Below are 17363 nucleotides of genomic sequence, written 5' to 3' on the forward strand. Positions count from 1 at the left end.
TTTCAGTGATCTCAATGTTTTTGGATTAGGAAAGCAATAAAATTCTTAGTCCCCAGTGATCAATTCTTCATGTAGTAAACATGCAAAATGGAGTCAAGAGGACTCATCTTTCTGAGTTCAACACTTCAACACTAAGCTGCTGTGTGACCTTGGACTGTTTGCCTAAGTGTCCTCATCTGTAAAATGAGATAGAGAAGGAAATGATAAGCCAATTCAGTATCATTGTCAGGAAAACACCAAATGGGGTCAGAAAAGAGTTGGTCACAAGATAAAAATGACTGAACAATAAAATATGCAAAACCATCATTCATCTAGTGACCTCATTTATTTTTTAACTTTTTTTTGCTTGCACAAAAAGAAGACTTAGAAACAAAAATATGATTTAAAATTCTATAGGGGCAGTTAAGTGGCTCAGTGGATAGAGCACCAGCTCTGGAGTCAGAAGGACCTGAATTCAAATCCAACCTCCAACACTTATTACCTAGCTGTGTGACCTTGGGCAAATCACTCAACACCATTGCCTTGAAAAAAACAAAAAATAAAAATCTGTGTAGCTGTTTCTTGTTCATTGAAATAGTTTGATACTAAAGGAAAACTTTGGATGCCCCTAGATTTCAAGAATATCAATGATTTTTTTTTCCAACAGGGAAATTAAACTAGGTGATCCTTGAAACTTAAAAAGTCTCTTCCAACCTTAATTCTGTTTAATTGATGGGATTATTTTTGATAACTACATATATAACTATATCTGATTTATTTTTACATATTTATAATTGATAACTGTATCTGTGGTATCAAGTGACTATGATAACAGATAAATGAAATCCACAGCTTTCTTTCTGGGTTTGTTTTTATAGACAGTCTGAAAAATATCAGATTCTTTTATTTTCATTCTCTGGTCTTTGCAGCAATGTTCAAAAGGGGGGGGGGGGAGGTAGGCAACCAAAGGGTAAAAGGAAGATTATCAAGGTACATAGATAATTCACAAACTAAATGAACAGATAAAGATTAACCCAAAATTGACTGTTAATATCCTGTTAATGCAAATTAATATCCCCAGCTGGGAAAAATGAGTAAGATCATCAATTATGAGTCTTCTTTTTCTAGCTATATTTAATGATTTATTCACTCTGGGTTAAGATGTTCTACCTTCACAATAATCAATAATGTTTATTAATGTGTTTAAATGTATGCCCATGGTTATGACTTCAGGAATACTTAAGACAAAGAGAGTAGTAGCATTTAATTGAGTAAACCATATTTTATTTCCAATACCTAGACTCAATTATATAGTGACATATATGGGGGCGGAGGGATCTCTTTGGTGAAAAAACTAGCTAATAGTTCAACTCTGTCAATGATGGAGTTTTGATTATTGGCACGCTGATTCAGAGCAGTAAGTGGGCAGTGTCTGAATCTTGGCCCCAGGGTGCCCAGGTTCAAGAGTTGACAGTACTCATCCTTCTGCAATACAGACACAACAGAACTGGACATGCAGCAGTCACCACCTGACTACGAGGGTGGCCTCTTCTTCTTTCACAATCCATCCATGTCTTGATTACTTACTGCTGATAGTGCAAAGTGTCCTACCAGAAACCTCCTCATGCAAACAATACCCAGCTGAGTTAAATAGGCCCAGAGGTTGAATGAGAAGGGATTACTGAGTGGCAACACTCATATAAGCTGCCTCTTGTACCAGTCACAGGAAGAGAGCTTTCATTGGACAGATGGCAGGGACTAATGCCCTCAATTTACAATTACAAATTTTACAAATCTGAAGAAGTAACATGACTTTCCTATGTCATATAAATAGTAAAGTACAAAGCCCAGGATTGGAACCCAGGTTCTCCATTTTCAAATCAATAAACTATTAAAACTGAGTGGCAGAATGACAGTTTGATGAGGTCAGAGCTTCTTTGGGCACCTGACCATTTTATCCCTCTTCTTCTATTAGGGTGAATGATCTGCCAAAAGAATGCTACCACAATATTCTTCCTAAAGCACAGGTGACTTACTCCTATGCCCACAAATCTTCAATGGTTCCTCATTGGTCTGACATTTGAGGCCCATCAATCTGGTTCCAAGCTACTTTTCCAACCTTCTCTGACTCCTCCTGTTCCACTGGAGCCCTCATATCATCTTTCCATTTATATACAGGCACTCATTCCACAAGCACAGGTCATTCTTGATGCATGAAGAACACTCCTTCCTCACATTTGCCTTTCCAAATTCATCTTCCTTCAAGGCTTAGTTTGGGCGCTATTTCTTTTTCTTTTTTTATGCTCATTTCGTACAAATTCTTTTTTACATTAATAAAATATTCTTGTTTAAGAGTAAACAAAATACCCCCTCCCCCCATGAATATAGACTTGCTTGAGCAATAAAGGGGAGAGAAAAAAATTAAAATTAAAAAAAAAGTTAATAATTGTAGGTATGGCCAGGTGGCACAATGGACGAAGCACCAGCCCTGGAGCCACGAGCACCCAAGCCCACATCCAGCCCCGTAGACCCAACAATCACCCAGCTGTGTGACATGCAAGCCACCCAATTCCCACTGCCCTGCAAAAACCAAAAAGAAAAAAAAGACCCAAAATAAAATAAAATAGTAATAATAGTAGTGGTGGCTGGGTGGCAGACAGAGCATTGGCCCTTGAGCCAGGAGCACCCGGGTCCAAATCTGGCCTGGGTGCTATTTCTTATATGGAAACTTCCTGTATCCATCCCCTTCACCTGCCACCTCCCACTTCCTATGTTGTATCTTTTCAAATAGTTTGCATTATATTTACTTATGTACCTTCCATAGTCTCACTCACATACACCAGCAGACTGTAGAGAAGTGATGTCAAACATCAGTAGAAACAGGGGCCACTCATTTGTATGTAAGGATGAGATCGTGGGCTGCACATTGGCTTAGCTTTAGAGTAGGTTTTATTATATTTTTATTTTGTTAACTATTTCTCCATTACATTTTGTACTGGGAAAGCTGTAGGCCTGGTCATGTATTCTGGTCACAGGTCTGGTAGAAGTCTGGGAACTGGTTCACATTTGAATCCACAGTAGCACAAAGCTTTTGCATAATTATGAAATATATATGAGTATATAGGCATATATTCATATATGAATGTGCATGTATACAATAGGATAGAAGCTTAAACACAACTTCACTAATGAGTAGCAGTGCAGCATCATCCAAAAGGATCCTCACATGTTAAGTACCAATGGCCTGTAGGCTGATTTATTCATTTCTGCACCTACTAAATATATGAAAATTCTGCCTGGTTGCCTGGTCCTGTAGAAATAATCCTAGCCTGCAGTGATGAGAAAAGAAATTATTTGCCTGGAAAAACTGACTACATCACTGTGAAGTTGGCATCAGAAGTTCCTGAAATTGCATTCATCCTTTTAGCTTCCATTGTTACTTATTTTTAACACTTATTTTTAAATGAGACTCCCAACCTTGACAGTGAAAATTGCTGTGTGAATCTTACCTCCTTATTTTAAAAAGATTTGTAAGTGATACTTTAAGTTAGTTGAACACCTGGGCTAGATTTTCCCCATCTACACTCCCTAGTGCATCCTTGGAAATATCATTCATCAAGAAGTCTTTGAAGAGCCTAATTTCCAAAAGTTTAGGTAGAGTGAAACTGTTCTTTAAGCATGAAGGATGATTAAAATAAAGGAGAAAGAAATTAATATAGGGAATAGCAAGGCAGGCAAGAAACAAGAATAGGACAAAATGACAAGCATTAAAGGAAAATTATTATTATTATTATTATTATTATTATTATTATTATTAGGAAGGAGATGAGGGCAGCAGAAATAATGTTCTGATAGTTGTAGAGATCAGAATTTTCCAATTAGTCCACAGAAATGGTCCACAATCATCTGCAGACTTCTACTAGTTCATAGTTATGTCTACTTTTTTTTAAAAGAACCCATACATTTGAATCTGTGTAAGGAAGTCCCTAGTACTCCATGAATGCAGATACAGCTACAACAGGGAATCAGACCCAGAGCTGGCCCAGGTAGCTTAGGTGACTTATATAGGGTCACATAGGAAGTCATGTCTTTTTATTCCAGAGTCAATTCTATATTGTGTCAAAAAGCATTTTTCTTATCTGAGAAATCTCCTAGAGCCACTGAGGTAGGGTGACTTGTGTGCTGGCCACAAAACACCTGTGTCAGAGACAAATCTTGAACTCAGCTCCTCTGATTCCAAGGCTGGATCTGTACCAAATTTTTTTTAAGCATTAAACCTCCTTGGGGCAGCTAGGTGGCACAGTGGATAAAGCACCATCCCTGGAGTAAGGAGTACCTGAGTTCAAATCCGGCTTCAGACACTTAATAATTACCTAGCTGTGTGGCCTTAGGCAAGCCACTTAATCCCATTGCCTTGCCAAAAAAAAAAAAAAAAAAAACTAAAAAAAAGCATTAAACTTCCTTAATACCTAAAACTTATTAACTTTACTTACACACACACACACACACACACACACACACACCCTGACAAACAGCATCCCATTTCCTTGTTATCTGTTCATCCTCACTCCCTCCTCCTCCAGGCATCAAGAGTTGCCTCAAGCAGCTATGTTTGAGATACAGAATCTGGGATATGGACAATTTGAGGTAGAAAATTTACATATTTTCCTACAGTATAGATTACAATCAACTAAGGAATCTAATAGCTAGGAAAGTAGTTTTGGACTTCTAAGATATCTAACAAAATGCTTTGACAAGATATTTTCAATAAAGAGTTGAACAGTTTATGGATACATCCTCATTAAGTACCAAATTATTTGACACATAAGAAATCTAAATCCAAATTAGCCTAGCAGTTTATCTCTCTGTAAATTAGCTCTCAAATCCAAGTTTATACTGATTCATCCAAAGTTAGGCAGAAGCAATGATGGAAGTAGCATTCAAATCTTCTCTCAATCCCAGTATGACTTTTATGACTTTTTCATTAACATGGTATGTCAGTCTTAACCCAACTAATTATATTTATCTAAGATTCTTTACAATAAACATGTCAAAATATTTTAAAGCCATGTGTTCCCTTAAAAGTTGATACTCTTGTGTGTGTGTGTGTCTATATATATATATATATATATATATATATATATATATAGAGAGAGAGAGAGAGAGAGAGAGAGATAGAGAGAGAGAGAGAGAGAGAGAGAGTAAATTTTATTTCCATTATCTAACTTCAAGACTACCAGGACATAAACTTAATATTCATGGTTCTCAAGTTTAAACAACATGTTAATTTTACTTTGTATATGTATCTTCACATAAAGAAATTTTTTCAGAAAGGTGCAGCTGCTTTGCAGCTGTCCCAATTAAAATCTCACCTCCTATAGGAAGCCTTCCCCAGGTCTTAATTCCAGTGCCTTCCTGCTATTCATTATCTCCTATTTATCCTGACTATAACTTGTTTAGTACATATTTAGTACAAATATGTACTAATATGGTCTCCCCCATTAAACTGGGAGCACCTTGAGGGCAGGAACTCTCTTTTGTCGCTTTTCCTATTACCAATCCTTAGCAAAGGACCTAGCACACTGAAGGTTCACTAATTGATTAATCGAGAAGATAAGTGGCACAGATAATCTATCTTGTACTATAAGGTTTACAAGATAGTTTCAACAAAGTAGGCAGCACCAACATGAGGGAATGCATTTTACAGATGCTCAGAGAGGACAAGAGCCTTGCCCAGGCTCCTATAAGTTGGACTGGAAGCTGCACTGTGCAGCTATGACAACTCTCAGAGCAGTCAAAAAGGAATTATTTGGGGGCCTTATCTTGGGATCTAAATACAGCAATTCAAACTCTGAGGTGCAATGGCTTTCTGAGAAAATCAATAGGGATTAATACTGTCAACAGAGAGGAAGCTGTACATTCTCATTAACATTCTTGGGGAAAGAAAAGTCCTATACATACCAGGGGGGGTTGGGCATATTTTTTTAAAAAAGGAGGTGGGAAACCCTCCTTTTGCTGGAGAATTAGTATTAACATTAAAGTATCTGTTTCAGGGTTTTTGTTTTGTTTGGTTTGGGGGAAGGATGTCTGTTCAAATAAGACACAAAGCTGTTTTTTTTCTAAATTTCTTTCCCTTTATTAGTTCTTCCCAACCATTTTCCTGTTAGTAAATTAAATTTAAGTTAATAAAATGATTATCTCCTACTAACCTGGTAGAAATCATTATTACCCTCAGTCAAGTGTCCAAGTGACCATGAAAAAAAAACCTATCTACTTGTGCTTCGAAATTTGGTGTTACAGGTTTATGGTGGGAGTATTCTATTGATCATTTTCATTGAAAAATACATTTTAGATGACTGTAACCATGGTGTCACATATACCTGCTGGGAAGATGGAGTACAGTAAGGACACGGCCTAAGCATACTGAGGAGCAAGAAGTTCCTCCAGACCCCTGTAGGAATGTTTATTTTGTACTTGTCAAAACTGGACTCAACTGCTATAGCTTTGCTTTTACCTTTCACTTTTTTGGGTGGTAATTATTTTTCTGAGAATAAAAAAAAATTAATGGAGAGTGAAAGGGAAAACCACTGAAATAGCAGCTGAGCTGATATTGACAGCTGTCAAAACTGTAAAGAAAAGCCTCTTTAAATGTTCAGATTAGATGATGATAGCTAAGACCTCTCAAAGAGTTTTTTTTTCCCTTTATTTTTAAATAGCAGCACTGGTTTTCCCTTTCACCATCTAGGTGTTTTTTTGTTTGGGGTGCTGTGTATGTATCTACATTTTAATTCAGATCACTGAATAAAAGAGTCTGGGACCTCATCATAATCCTAGATAATCTCAAAATGACATGGTCAATCATACCAAATAATATATATATATTATATATACATATATATGTAATATATATATATATAGATATATATATAGATATATATATAGATATATATATATATATTTTTTTTTTTTTTACTTTTTCTGGGAATGACAAACACCCTGGCCCAGAGAAGGAAGGGATGCTGCAGGTCAGCACAGAGGTTCTGGGGCACAAGCTGGCACAGTCTCTTCCTCTACTGTCCACAACTCTAGCCAGTGCTACTAAATCCTCACTATGTGAGGACCACTTGCAGTCCCAATTTTCTTTTCAAGTAGGAAAAAAATAAACTAAGGATCAAGACCATGATTTATTTTTGTTTTCAAAAAGCGAAAGATAAAAGTAAAGCCAAAACTACAGAGCCAATAGTGATGGTCCAAATTCGTAAAGGGGATCTGGAGGTTCTCCTAAAATAAAAAAGAATGGGAAAAGTGTTACAGTAAGATATTTCTTATAAATGATAAGCTACATCTAAAATGTTATTTCATACACAATTTACTGACCAATATGAACATCCTGTTTTTACTTCAAAAGAAATGTTCCCAGTTAACTCATCCCTCTCCTCCTAGAGTCCTACCGATTGGAAAAAGAAGGGTGTCTGGATAGTTGGCCCACCCTGGGGGAGTCACAACCCCAAACAGCTCAGAGCTTCCCCTGCCTGACACCAGCTTTCTTCAGTGACTACCAATGCTCTCCGTTACAATCTCATTTGCCAAAGCAGAAGAAAATGAAGTTTAAATATTTTCATAAGCCATATCACTACTAAATACAAGGGACATGAAAGTTGAAAAAGACTGGCTAAAAGATGAAATTTCCAGTTATTCCTAAGTTCTAATTCATTACTATTCATAAACATGAAATTATATATAATCTAAAACAAAACTTCATAGTATAAACCTCTATGAATTTTATGACCCGTGGTGTCAAATACAAATGGAGGAGGCCTATGTTAGACAAAAGAATGTTGGGCTTGGAGTGGGACATAAGTATCTTCAAGTTACCTAGCATTACACTTTGCACTAGGCAAATATCCCATTGGATCTTCAGAACAACCCTGGAAAGAAAGTACTACTATTATTATCCCCATTTTTCAGTTGAGGAAACAGAGGCAAACAGTAATTAAGTAACCTTCCCAGGTTCATATAGGAAATGTGCTGAATTTGAACTTGGGTCTTCCTGACTCCAGGCTTGATAACAGAGACTTAATAGGTTATAAAGGAAAAGTTAAATTTCAAACAGACTTCCTCACTTGCATGTTTCTAAGCATGTTAGTCTTAATAAAAATTCTCTCTGATCAGAATTTGTCACCCTCTTCGTATAGATTTGATGTCAAGCAGATGACTAAATTATCTTAACTAGATAGAAAGTTACCTAATGCCTTATGTATATTATTAATAGTTGACTAAATTTGTAGAGGAGTTATTAAGATAAAACATAACACATTCCTTTTCTAAGTCAGATTTTTAATATAGTGGAATCTTTTTGATATTTAATATTCTGTCAGTTATTATGATCAATGGAACCATATCAATGAATTTAAATCATTATTGTGTCTATTTGATGAAATGATGAAAAGAAAAATTCTTCATTCACTTATTTTGCCAATCGAATTCCAAACATCTGAACATCTGCATATACTTAGACATTGTTTGGTTCCAGTTTGGACTTTGATTCTGCCCCATCAACAATGTTGACAGAATAATAAGTATTTTGTACTAAGGGGTCTGGGCCACTGGAAGACCCCATTGCAAGGTGACCTGTTTCCCACGAAGCCCGGGGCTTTTTATGTGTTTGAAAATGATCATGGCACTACCCGAACTATGGAATCTGAATGTATACTATGTCCACTTTTTATAAAAACTTCTTTTATTTTTTCCTTCCTTTCATATTTTTAATATGTAAATATGTTTAAACATGAATGTACATGTACAACTTTTACCAGACTATTCACTGCCATGGGGAGGAGGGAGGAAAGGAATGTGGTAGAAAAAAAGGTGGAAGTCATAAATTTGCAAATAGATGAATGTTGAAAAACTACCATTGTATGTAACTGGAAAAATAAGCTAAAATTTCAATTTTAAAAAAAAGATACTATTCTAGAGTTAAAACCAGAAGTACAATCATTAGGAAATTACCAGAATATTTTAATATAGAAGTAGTTTTTCCAAACAAGATTCTCAGGGAAAGGAACAGCAGCTAAAAGATGTAAGGAATGAACTCTTAGGATTAGCTGAATATCTCTACAGAGACACTGCCAATGGCTTCAGGTGATTATTAGCCAATATTTTATATATATGAATGCACATAGCATTTTATGTGAATAATAGAAAGGTCATTAATGACAGATACTTGAGAATTTTATCAACTTATACCATGAAAGGACAAATTATTAATTTATGCAAATGTGCTGTGAAAAAATGTAAATTTAATTTACATAATTGTTGTTTCTCATTTATGAGCTCTCCAGGCAAGTGAACTTGTCATATCATTAACACTTATTTCTTCAAGAATTAAACTTTTTTCATTTCAATCATTTTATGAATTTTTTCTAAAATAAAGTTCACATTTGTTTACTTAAATATAGTATCCTGAATTTAATTTAACCTTTCTTTAATGATTCAGGGACAGCATTCAGTACATTAGCTCTACTACTACTCTGGGTAGTTAGTCTCCCCCACCCTCACTCATTCTCAGTCTTTTATAATGCTTTTAAATTTGCTATAATTGAAGAAGTCATGTCACCAAAGTTACTGGAATTAGTTAGCCCCAAGTAGCCTCTCCTAGTTAAGAGTTCTTCTAGTGAGTAAATAAACACTTGGTCTACTTCAATGGCTCAAGCTTCTCCCTATCTCTCTCCTCCCACCCCCAACCCATCATCACTTTCAGATTTTTTGCACAGTTCCAAATGACTGAACTCACCAGAAGCCTGACCTCTCATTAAGCCAATTCTTAATCAAGTATACAATTTGGATGGAAGTTGCTGTATTAACAATTTTTTTAAATAGCTGAAAATCTTTGAATGATTAATACTTGCTTTGGAATGCATTATGCATTAGTTTGGGTAGTATACTTAACCTTTACTTTTAACTATATTATTGATTTTACTTTTAAGTATCTTTTCATTAATAAAAAAAATAGAAAAATCTAAAGGACTACAAAAACTTCAGAGGAAGGCTTCCTATGCAATCACTGCATCATTTATGGAGGATTTATTAAAAGCCAAGAACACTTAAAAGAAATAAACAATCTCAACAACTCATTGCTTTGTTAAAAAAAAAAAAGTAAGTGAAATCCAGAAGAGTTGATTTGCTGTTCTGAGCATAGACTATATAACAGCTCATGTAGAGAGAAGAAAAAACAGGTCACTGATGTGCTAAATCTGAGGGGATAGTCCCTTACAATAAAGAACTCCCTCGGGAAGCTCCATAAAGGGGTGGGTTTTCATTCCACTTCCCATTTTAGAGGCTCCTGTAAAGCTAGAAAGTCATCTACACCAAGAGTTAAGTTACTTTCAACAGGAAGTGGTATCTATGGTTTCTGGGTGGTATATAAATAGACAAAAATGTGTCTTCTAATCCCAGTTTATAAAGGCTTTTAATTTATTGTATAAAAGAGTGACTTTGCTCTTAGAATACAAAGGATTAAATTCATTTGAAATAATTTCAAGTATAAACTCAAACTCTAACTCACCTTGTCTTCATACATCCTTTTGGCTTCTCTTAATTCAGAACGCAGTTGAGAAACAGTAGATTCCAGTTCACTGAGCTGATGTATATACATTGCATTTTGATTCCTTGCTTGTTCTCTAAGAAGGGTTTAGAAAAATAAAAAGCAAACCACCACCTAAGAATAACAAATATGATAACTTAAGGGAACCATAGTAATTAAAAACAAGAACTCTTAGCCCAACATTAATTTGTCCCAAGATAATTACTAAAAACTTTATTTCAAATTATAATTTATATTCTAAATAATAATAGGGGCAGCTAGGTGGCACAGTGGATAGAGCACTAGCCTTGGGAGTCAGGAGTACCTGGGTTCAAATCCGACCTCAGACATCTAATAATTACCTAGCCATGTGGCCTTGGGCAAGCCACTTAACCCCATTGCCTTATAAAATCTATATTATAAATAATAATTATATTAATATATTGGGTTTTATTCAATTGCTTGGGATGTAAACTTTCCTTATAATTTTTTTCATTTCATTTTTTTCATTTCATTCATCTTAAAGAGCTCAAGATGGGGCAGCTAGGTGGCACAGTGGATAAAGCACCGGCCCTGGAGTCAGGAGTACCTGGGTTCAAATCCAGTCTCAGATACTTAATAATTACCTAGCTGTGTGGCCTTGGGCAAGCCATTTAACCCCATTTGCATTGCAAAAACCATAAAAAATAAAATAAAGAGCTCAAGAATTTAGACAATAATAATCTGATCAGATAAAATACTCCTTTTGTTATTATATCTAGTTATAAAAGCTTATTTTCTATTTCTAAAAAATCCAAAATGTTAGGACATTGCTGAACCCTTAAGAAAGGGTGAGCAAGCACATTTAGCCATTCAGAGCAAGAGGGCCTGAGTTTTAGAATAATTAAAATGAATTGAGGTCCAAATTAGAAAGAGGTAGGGATGGGGAAATAAAATCATCTGAGTGCAGCATTCAACAATGCGGGAAGAAGACTTATGTAACTACAGAGCTGTAGTGCCATTAGAAACTGTGAATTTCCAAATAAATCTGAACACTTGTCTTTATTTAAAAAAAAAAAGGTGAGCAAAACATGAATGGAAATCTCAAGAAAAAAGCTAACTGCATATTCAGATCTAGAATCTAGGACACCTACTGAATGATTTCCAGTTGACTCTGGATGCTATTAGCCTGGCTCCGGGCACTGCTAGCTTTTTCACTCAGTCCCATTACTTCAAGTTCATGATCATTCATTAATTGCTCAATTCTATAAACAAAGAGAAATGATCAGAGTTGGGATGTTCTGAATTTCATATACCAAATTATAAACTGTTCCAAAAATAGATGAAAATTAACTTGGAAATATTATGAATGAGAGCCACAGAATAGGAGAATTGGATGGAACCACTTATGAAAGGAATGACCCAACTAAAAAAAAATCCCTAACACATCATCACCCCCCCCATACAACTTCCAAGACTTCCTTGAAAGGGGAACTCACCCCCTTCTTGAAGAAGCCCATTCCCCCTTTGAGCAGCTCAAATTGTGAGCTCCAATTTCACTTTGGCCTTAAGGTGCCATTCAGTTTTCCAGAAATAATCAACTCACTGGTTCCCCCACTAATCAGGTCCCCAGCACCCCCCTGAATTGCCAGTCTCCTCCCTGACCTTTATCTCTCTGCCAGTCAATCCTCAGCCCCACCCCCATGACATCAGAGTGGTATTGCTAGAGCCCAGTTCTGACTATGTCATTCCCTATGGCTCCATCTTTGGCAGTTAAGGCCCTTCATAAGATGACACCAGCCTTTCCATTTACCTTTCCATTACCCACACTGGACTGCTTCTTATGCTGCATATGTAACCCTTTATCTCTTTCTGTGACTCTGCCCAGGTTGGCACCCATGCTTGGCATGTCCTCTGTCTCTGAATCCTCAGCTCCCTTCAAAACCCAGCTCAAATGCTACCTCCTCATAACCCTCCTCTGCTAGTGGTCCACACACACACACACACACACACACACACACACACTCTCTCTCTCTCTCTCTCTCTCTCTCTCTCTCTCTCTCTCTCTCTCCCATTTTTACTGTTTTTACTGAGAACATAGTTTATACTCTTATATGTATACATCTGGTTTAGATTGAATAGAAATCCCATGAAACCAGAGACTCTCTTTTGTTTTTGTACCCATAGTAAGTTGCCCATAGTAAGCATTTAATAAAGGCTTACTGGCTGTTTGACTGGACAGCTTAGTTTTTGTTGATTTTTTTCGTTGCTAATTTTCCTAGAAATATAGAAATTTTAATGATGATGGTGGTGCTAAACAACTAGCATTTATTTAGCACTTTAAGGTTAGTAACATGCTTTACAAATATTAAGTCATTTAATCCTTATGACAACCCTGGAAGAAAGTTGCTATAATAAACCTCAATTTATAGATGAGCAAACTGAGGCAGAGCTGAAGTGACTTGTGCAGGGTCATACAACCACAAAGTCTTTTTAATAATGAGATTGGAACTCAGGTCTTCCTGACTCCAGGTCTCAGTCCACTTCACTTTCCCCCACTTCCTTTTCCCCTTCCTCCTCTGCCCCCTTCTTCACTGCCCAGCATGACCTTTTTTCCTGGCAAGGCAATGGGATTAAGTGACTTGCCCAAGGTCATACAGTTAGGTAATTATTAAGTGACCCCATGACGTTTTAAACAAGGAAACAGACTTGCCTATCTTGATGCTGTTGAAGAAGCAGTTCAATTTTGTTCTGTGATTCAGTTTTCAAAGCTTCAAGTTGATCTTCCACCTGTTGTTTTATTGGGATGAGTTAGTGAGAAGCACATTCAAGTCTTTCATCAGGTGATAAAACTGAAAACCAAGGTGCTTCTAGGATTCTACTGTTCTAGCTTCTTGACCTTCTCTATACCCCCTTAAAGCTTATACAAGTAAGTGACTCCAGTGAGGATGGCGAATCTGGCAGGAGGTCACAGGGACAACAGCTTTATTAGCGTACAATAAGATGGGAACTTACCCCATTATTAAAATGTGCTAAAAACAACTCTCCTAGTAGTGGATGTTATTTCAATGAATTTTAATATACTGCAAGAGGAGCATCTAAAATTGCTGGTAAAAAATAAAAATCGTGTTCTCACCACTTACTGGAAAAATCCTCCCTTTCAGATAAGACACCTCCGTGTCTAATTCTCTTAGAAGTTTACTAATAGCTGTGCCCAAGTTGCGAACGTGGAGAGAAGAGATGGTCTCATGCTCATAGATTCTCTTGCCTGTGGTCTCTTCATAGTCCACCAGAATGGCCCGGATTTCCTGAAGCACTCCTTCATGACTGAGCATCACCTTTCGGAGCTGCTCAGACTGACTATTGCTCTCCCTCAGCATATCTTCCTGAAGGCGTTTGGAAGTTTCAAGATCATGAACTGTATTTTGAAGTTGATTTCTTAGGTCCTCTTGAGAAAGCGTCTCCCTTCGTCTGTATACAAAGTAAAAGAGGAAAGCAAAAAATACTTACACTCAGATTCAAAGCTGGCTTTTCCTTGGCAACATACATAGGTAATTTAAAAATTCTGGAGACCATGGAACTAAAAATCGACCTTAATAATACTTCTCCTATATATGTACTCCACCAAAAACATATCAATTTGCAGCAGATTGAAAAATGACTCAAAAATTCTATTAAAAATAGTGGTAAGTTAATTATTCTATGCTGGAATGGAACAAAAAAATTGGCCAAAGTCCACAGACAATAAGAACAGGGACCCAGAAGCAAAGCCAGATCTAGGACAGATCAACAAGTAACTCGCCCAGAGACACAAATAGCATGCAGGGATCTGTGTCTGGAGGCAAGAAGAACGAAGGATCCCTAAAAAGTTTTAGGATAATCAGACATCTCCAAGAAAGGGGGCAGTTTGGTGATACAATGGATAGAGTCCAGATCTGGCCTCAAGGACACTCACTGGCTGAGAGACCCTGAGCAAGTCACTAAACTCTATTTTCCTCATTTTTCTTATCTGTAAAATGAGCTGGAAAAGGAAGCGCAAGCCACTCCAGATTCCTTACCAAGAAACTCGTCAGACACAACTGAACAACTGAAAAAATAGAGAATTTAGAAGCCCCCCCAGGTAATCGCAGCAACCAGTGAAGCCCAGAGTACTCAGACAATCAGCCCAGAGCAGAGGGATAGAGGAATTCTGAGGCCTGAGATATCATAGAGATCCCTGAAGATCCAAAAACTCTGAACCTCAAAGATCCTTGGGAACCTAAAGCAGGAAAGTAAATAAAGGTCCTCACAGGAACTCAGGTGCTCCAGGGAGGAATGAAACAGGATCAACCATTTCCATGCAAAAGTGAAAAAAAGAGAGGCAAAGTCTGACCCTCACACAAAGCTCCAATTCAGAAACTAAAGTTGTTGGTATGAGTAAACCAAAGAAGACTCCCAAACAATATAAAAAATTTTATTGCAAATCTAGAGATCCCCTCTCCTAAAAAAAACTCAGTTAGAAAGAAGGAGTAAATGTGTAATGATACCTATAAGCAGAGACTCTTAGGAAAAAAATTTTTTTTTCACAAGACCTCTATGAATACTCAGAAAAAAATGAAACAAGGAATTTTAAAAAATGAAATAAAAAGCTCAAAGACAAGAATTGGAAGTACAAGAAATAGCTTAAAATGAAAATTATTAAAAGTCATCCAAATAATAAATTTCCTAAAAATTAGAAGAAACAGATATCAATGACTCAAAGCCAGCAAGAAATCAAAATTTTGAAAAACTGAAATAGAAGAAAATATGATATATATCATATTTATATTCATTTATCATATATTTATTTATATATCTCATTTATATTTATTATATATATTTGTCAGTTATATATTATATATGTTATATAATATATAATTTATATATATGTATGTATATATATATATATATATGTATGTATGTATGAGGAATTATAGGGTGTTTGGTTTCCACAGGATGTAAGAGGAGAACATCAGTTAAAAATATACATTACAAAGACTGGGGGTCTGTCTATGGCCATTGATTAGGCTGAAAGGCAAAAGGCCTACCTGTAGGAATGTGACAAAAGGATAGATAAAGGAATTGACCCCAACCAATCATCTGAACTGGGAGAAGTCTTCCAACCTGACCTAAAGGTACCACACCTGAGATTAGACCAAGGTCTACTCCAACTAGTCCTAGGTTGACCTAGGGTCTCTGACCTCTACAAGTATATTTACTTAATGAGGTCCAAGCAAATTACTAATATACACTCCACGGGTGACAACCAAGGTTCATCAGCATAATATGCATTGAATGAGGAGGGTAGGGAGAACATACTAAAGAGTGTTATGGGGTGGGCATATCAATTAGATTGTATACCTGATGGCAGACAATGGCTGGCTCAGAGAGAAAGAGAAAGCCTCTCAAAGTATATATAACATTGAACAATGACACAATTCAGGACTTTTTCCCACTAGAGGAGGTAGCCTGTTCCTGAAGGAATGTTAATTAATTAATTAGTTAATTAATTAAAAGTTATTCAAGCACTCCAAGCTAAATTTTTACTATCATGGGTCATTTAAAACAATAACAAAATCATCAACCTGTAAAACAGATCAAGGAGAAATAATTCAAGAATCATTAGACTCCCTGAAATACACCATTTTGTAAAAGCATACACATCATACTTAAAGAAACCTTAAATGAAAACTGTTCAAATTCAGCAATACTACAGGGCAAAGTAAAGACATAAAGAAATTCATTATCACCTCCTAAAAGAATCCCCAAAAGGAAAAGTCCTAGAAATATCAAAGTCAAAATTGAGAGCATCTATATCAAAGGAAAAAATACTGCAAGCATTTTAAATAAACCCAGTGAGGTTGTATGAGCCTAGGTAGCTTCTTCTATAAACAAAAGATGATCTTGGACAAAAGGATAGAACAGACCATTGCTGACAAAAAAAAAGGAGAAACTCTGAAAGACAAGATTCAAGAGATACCAAGAAAGGTAAATTTATTTAAGCAATTGAAAGGAGCTACATAATAATGTAGTGTTGACATTTTAACAGAGGGAAGACAGAATCTTAACATCTTCAAAAGGTATTAAGGGAACTGTTTGTTTGGTTTTTATTTTTGGTGGACCTAGGAGAAAGTTGATTCTATACTAAGGATTTTGGAGGGAAATGGGGAGGGTACAAGAGAAGCATATTCAAACCAGAAGGATGGGATGGGAGGGGGGAGATAGTCAGAAAATGAGCATCACTCATATAAATCAGTCATAAAATGGTTGAACACACACACTTACAAACAATAAATCTGGGACAGAATAAATGGGGATTAAGGAGGTGGTTAAAAGGGTGATAACCTGAGGAAGGAATAGCTCCCTAAAGCAAATCTAAACTTTCTGATCCTGAAAAGGTGTTTAAAAGAGAGGGAAAAGCAAAAAGTTAGACTCTATAGGGGTGTCCATCAATTGGAGAATAGTTACGTCAATTGTGGTGTATTAATGTAATGAAATAAATGATGAAAGAGATTATTTCAGAGAATCCTAGAATATGAATGGATGAAAAATGGAGTAAAACCAAGAGAAAAATATATACAATACAACACTGTAAAGAAAAGTAACTCTGAGAAACTTAAGAGTAAGAACTTTAATCTCCAGAGACCTATGATGAAACATGTTACACAACTTCTGAAAGAAAAGTGATGACTTAGGGTAGAGAAAGACACAACTTTGGATACGAACAAAGTATGAATTCATTTTGCTTCATTATACTTAAGTAAAAAAAACTTATTAAAACTAACCCACAGAAAGATTGAGTGAT

The 17363-nt window shown here is 36.2% G+C and overlaps 1 protein-coding gene across 11 annotated transcripts in view; it reads right to left on the minus strand.

Moving 5' to 3' along the window:
- Positions 1-17363, minus strand: part of CCDC158 (coiled-coil domain containing 158) — a 112788-nt gene that overhangs the window by 60857 nt on the left and 34568 nt on the right. For all 11 annotated transcript variants that reach the window (XM_074228494.1, XM_074228491.1, XM_074228497.1 and 8 more), the window contains 4 exons: positions 13684-14011; positions 13254-13330; positions 11695-11805; positions 10544-10658 (listed from right to left, as the gene is read on the minus strand). In XM_074228494.1, the coding sequence (XP_074084595.1) occupies positions 10544-10658; positions 11695-11805; positions 13254-13330; positions 13684-14011 (631 nt within the window). The remainder of the gene's footprint in view (positions 1-10543; positions 10659-11694; positions 11806-13253; positions 13331-13683; positions 14012-17363) is intronic.

The sequence above is a fragment of the Macrotis lagotis genome, chromosome 3 (assembly GCF_037893015.1).
Source record: "Macrotis lagotis isolate mMagLag1 chromosome 3, bilby.v1.9.chrom.fasta, whole genome shotgun sequence".
Lineage (NCBI taxonomy): Eukaryota > Metazoa > Chordata > Mammalia > Peramelemorphia > Peramelidae > Macrotis > Macrotis lagotis.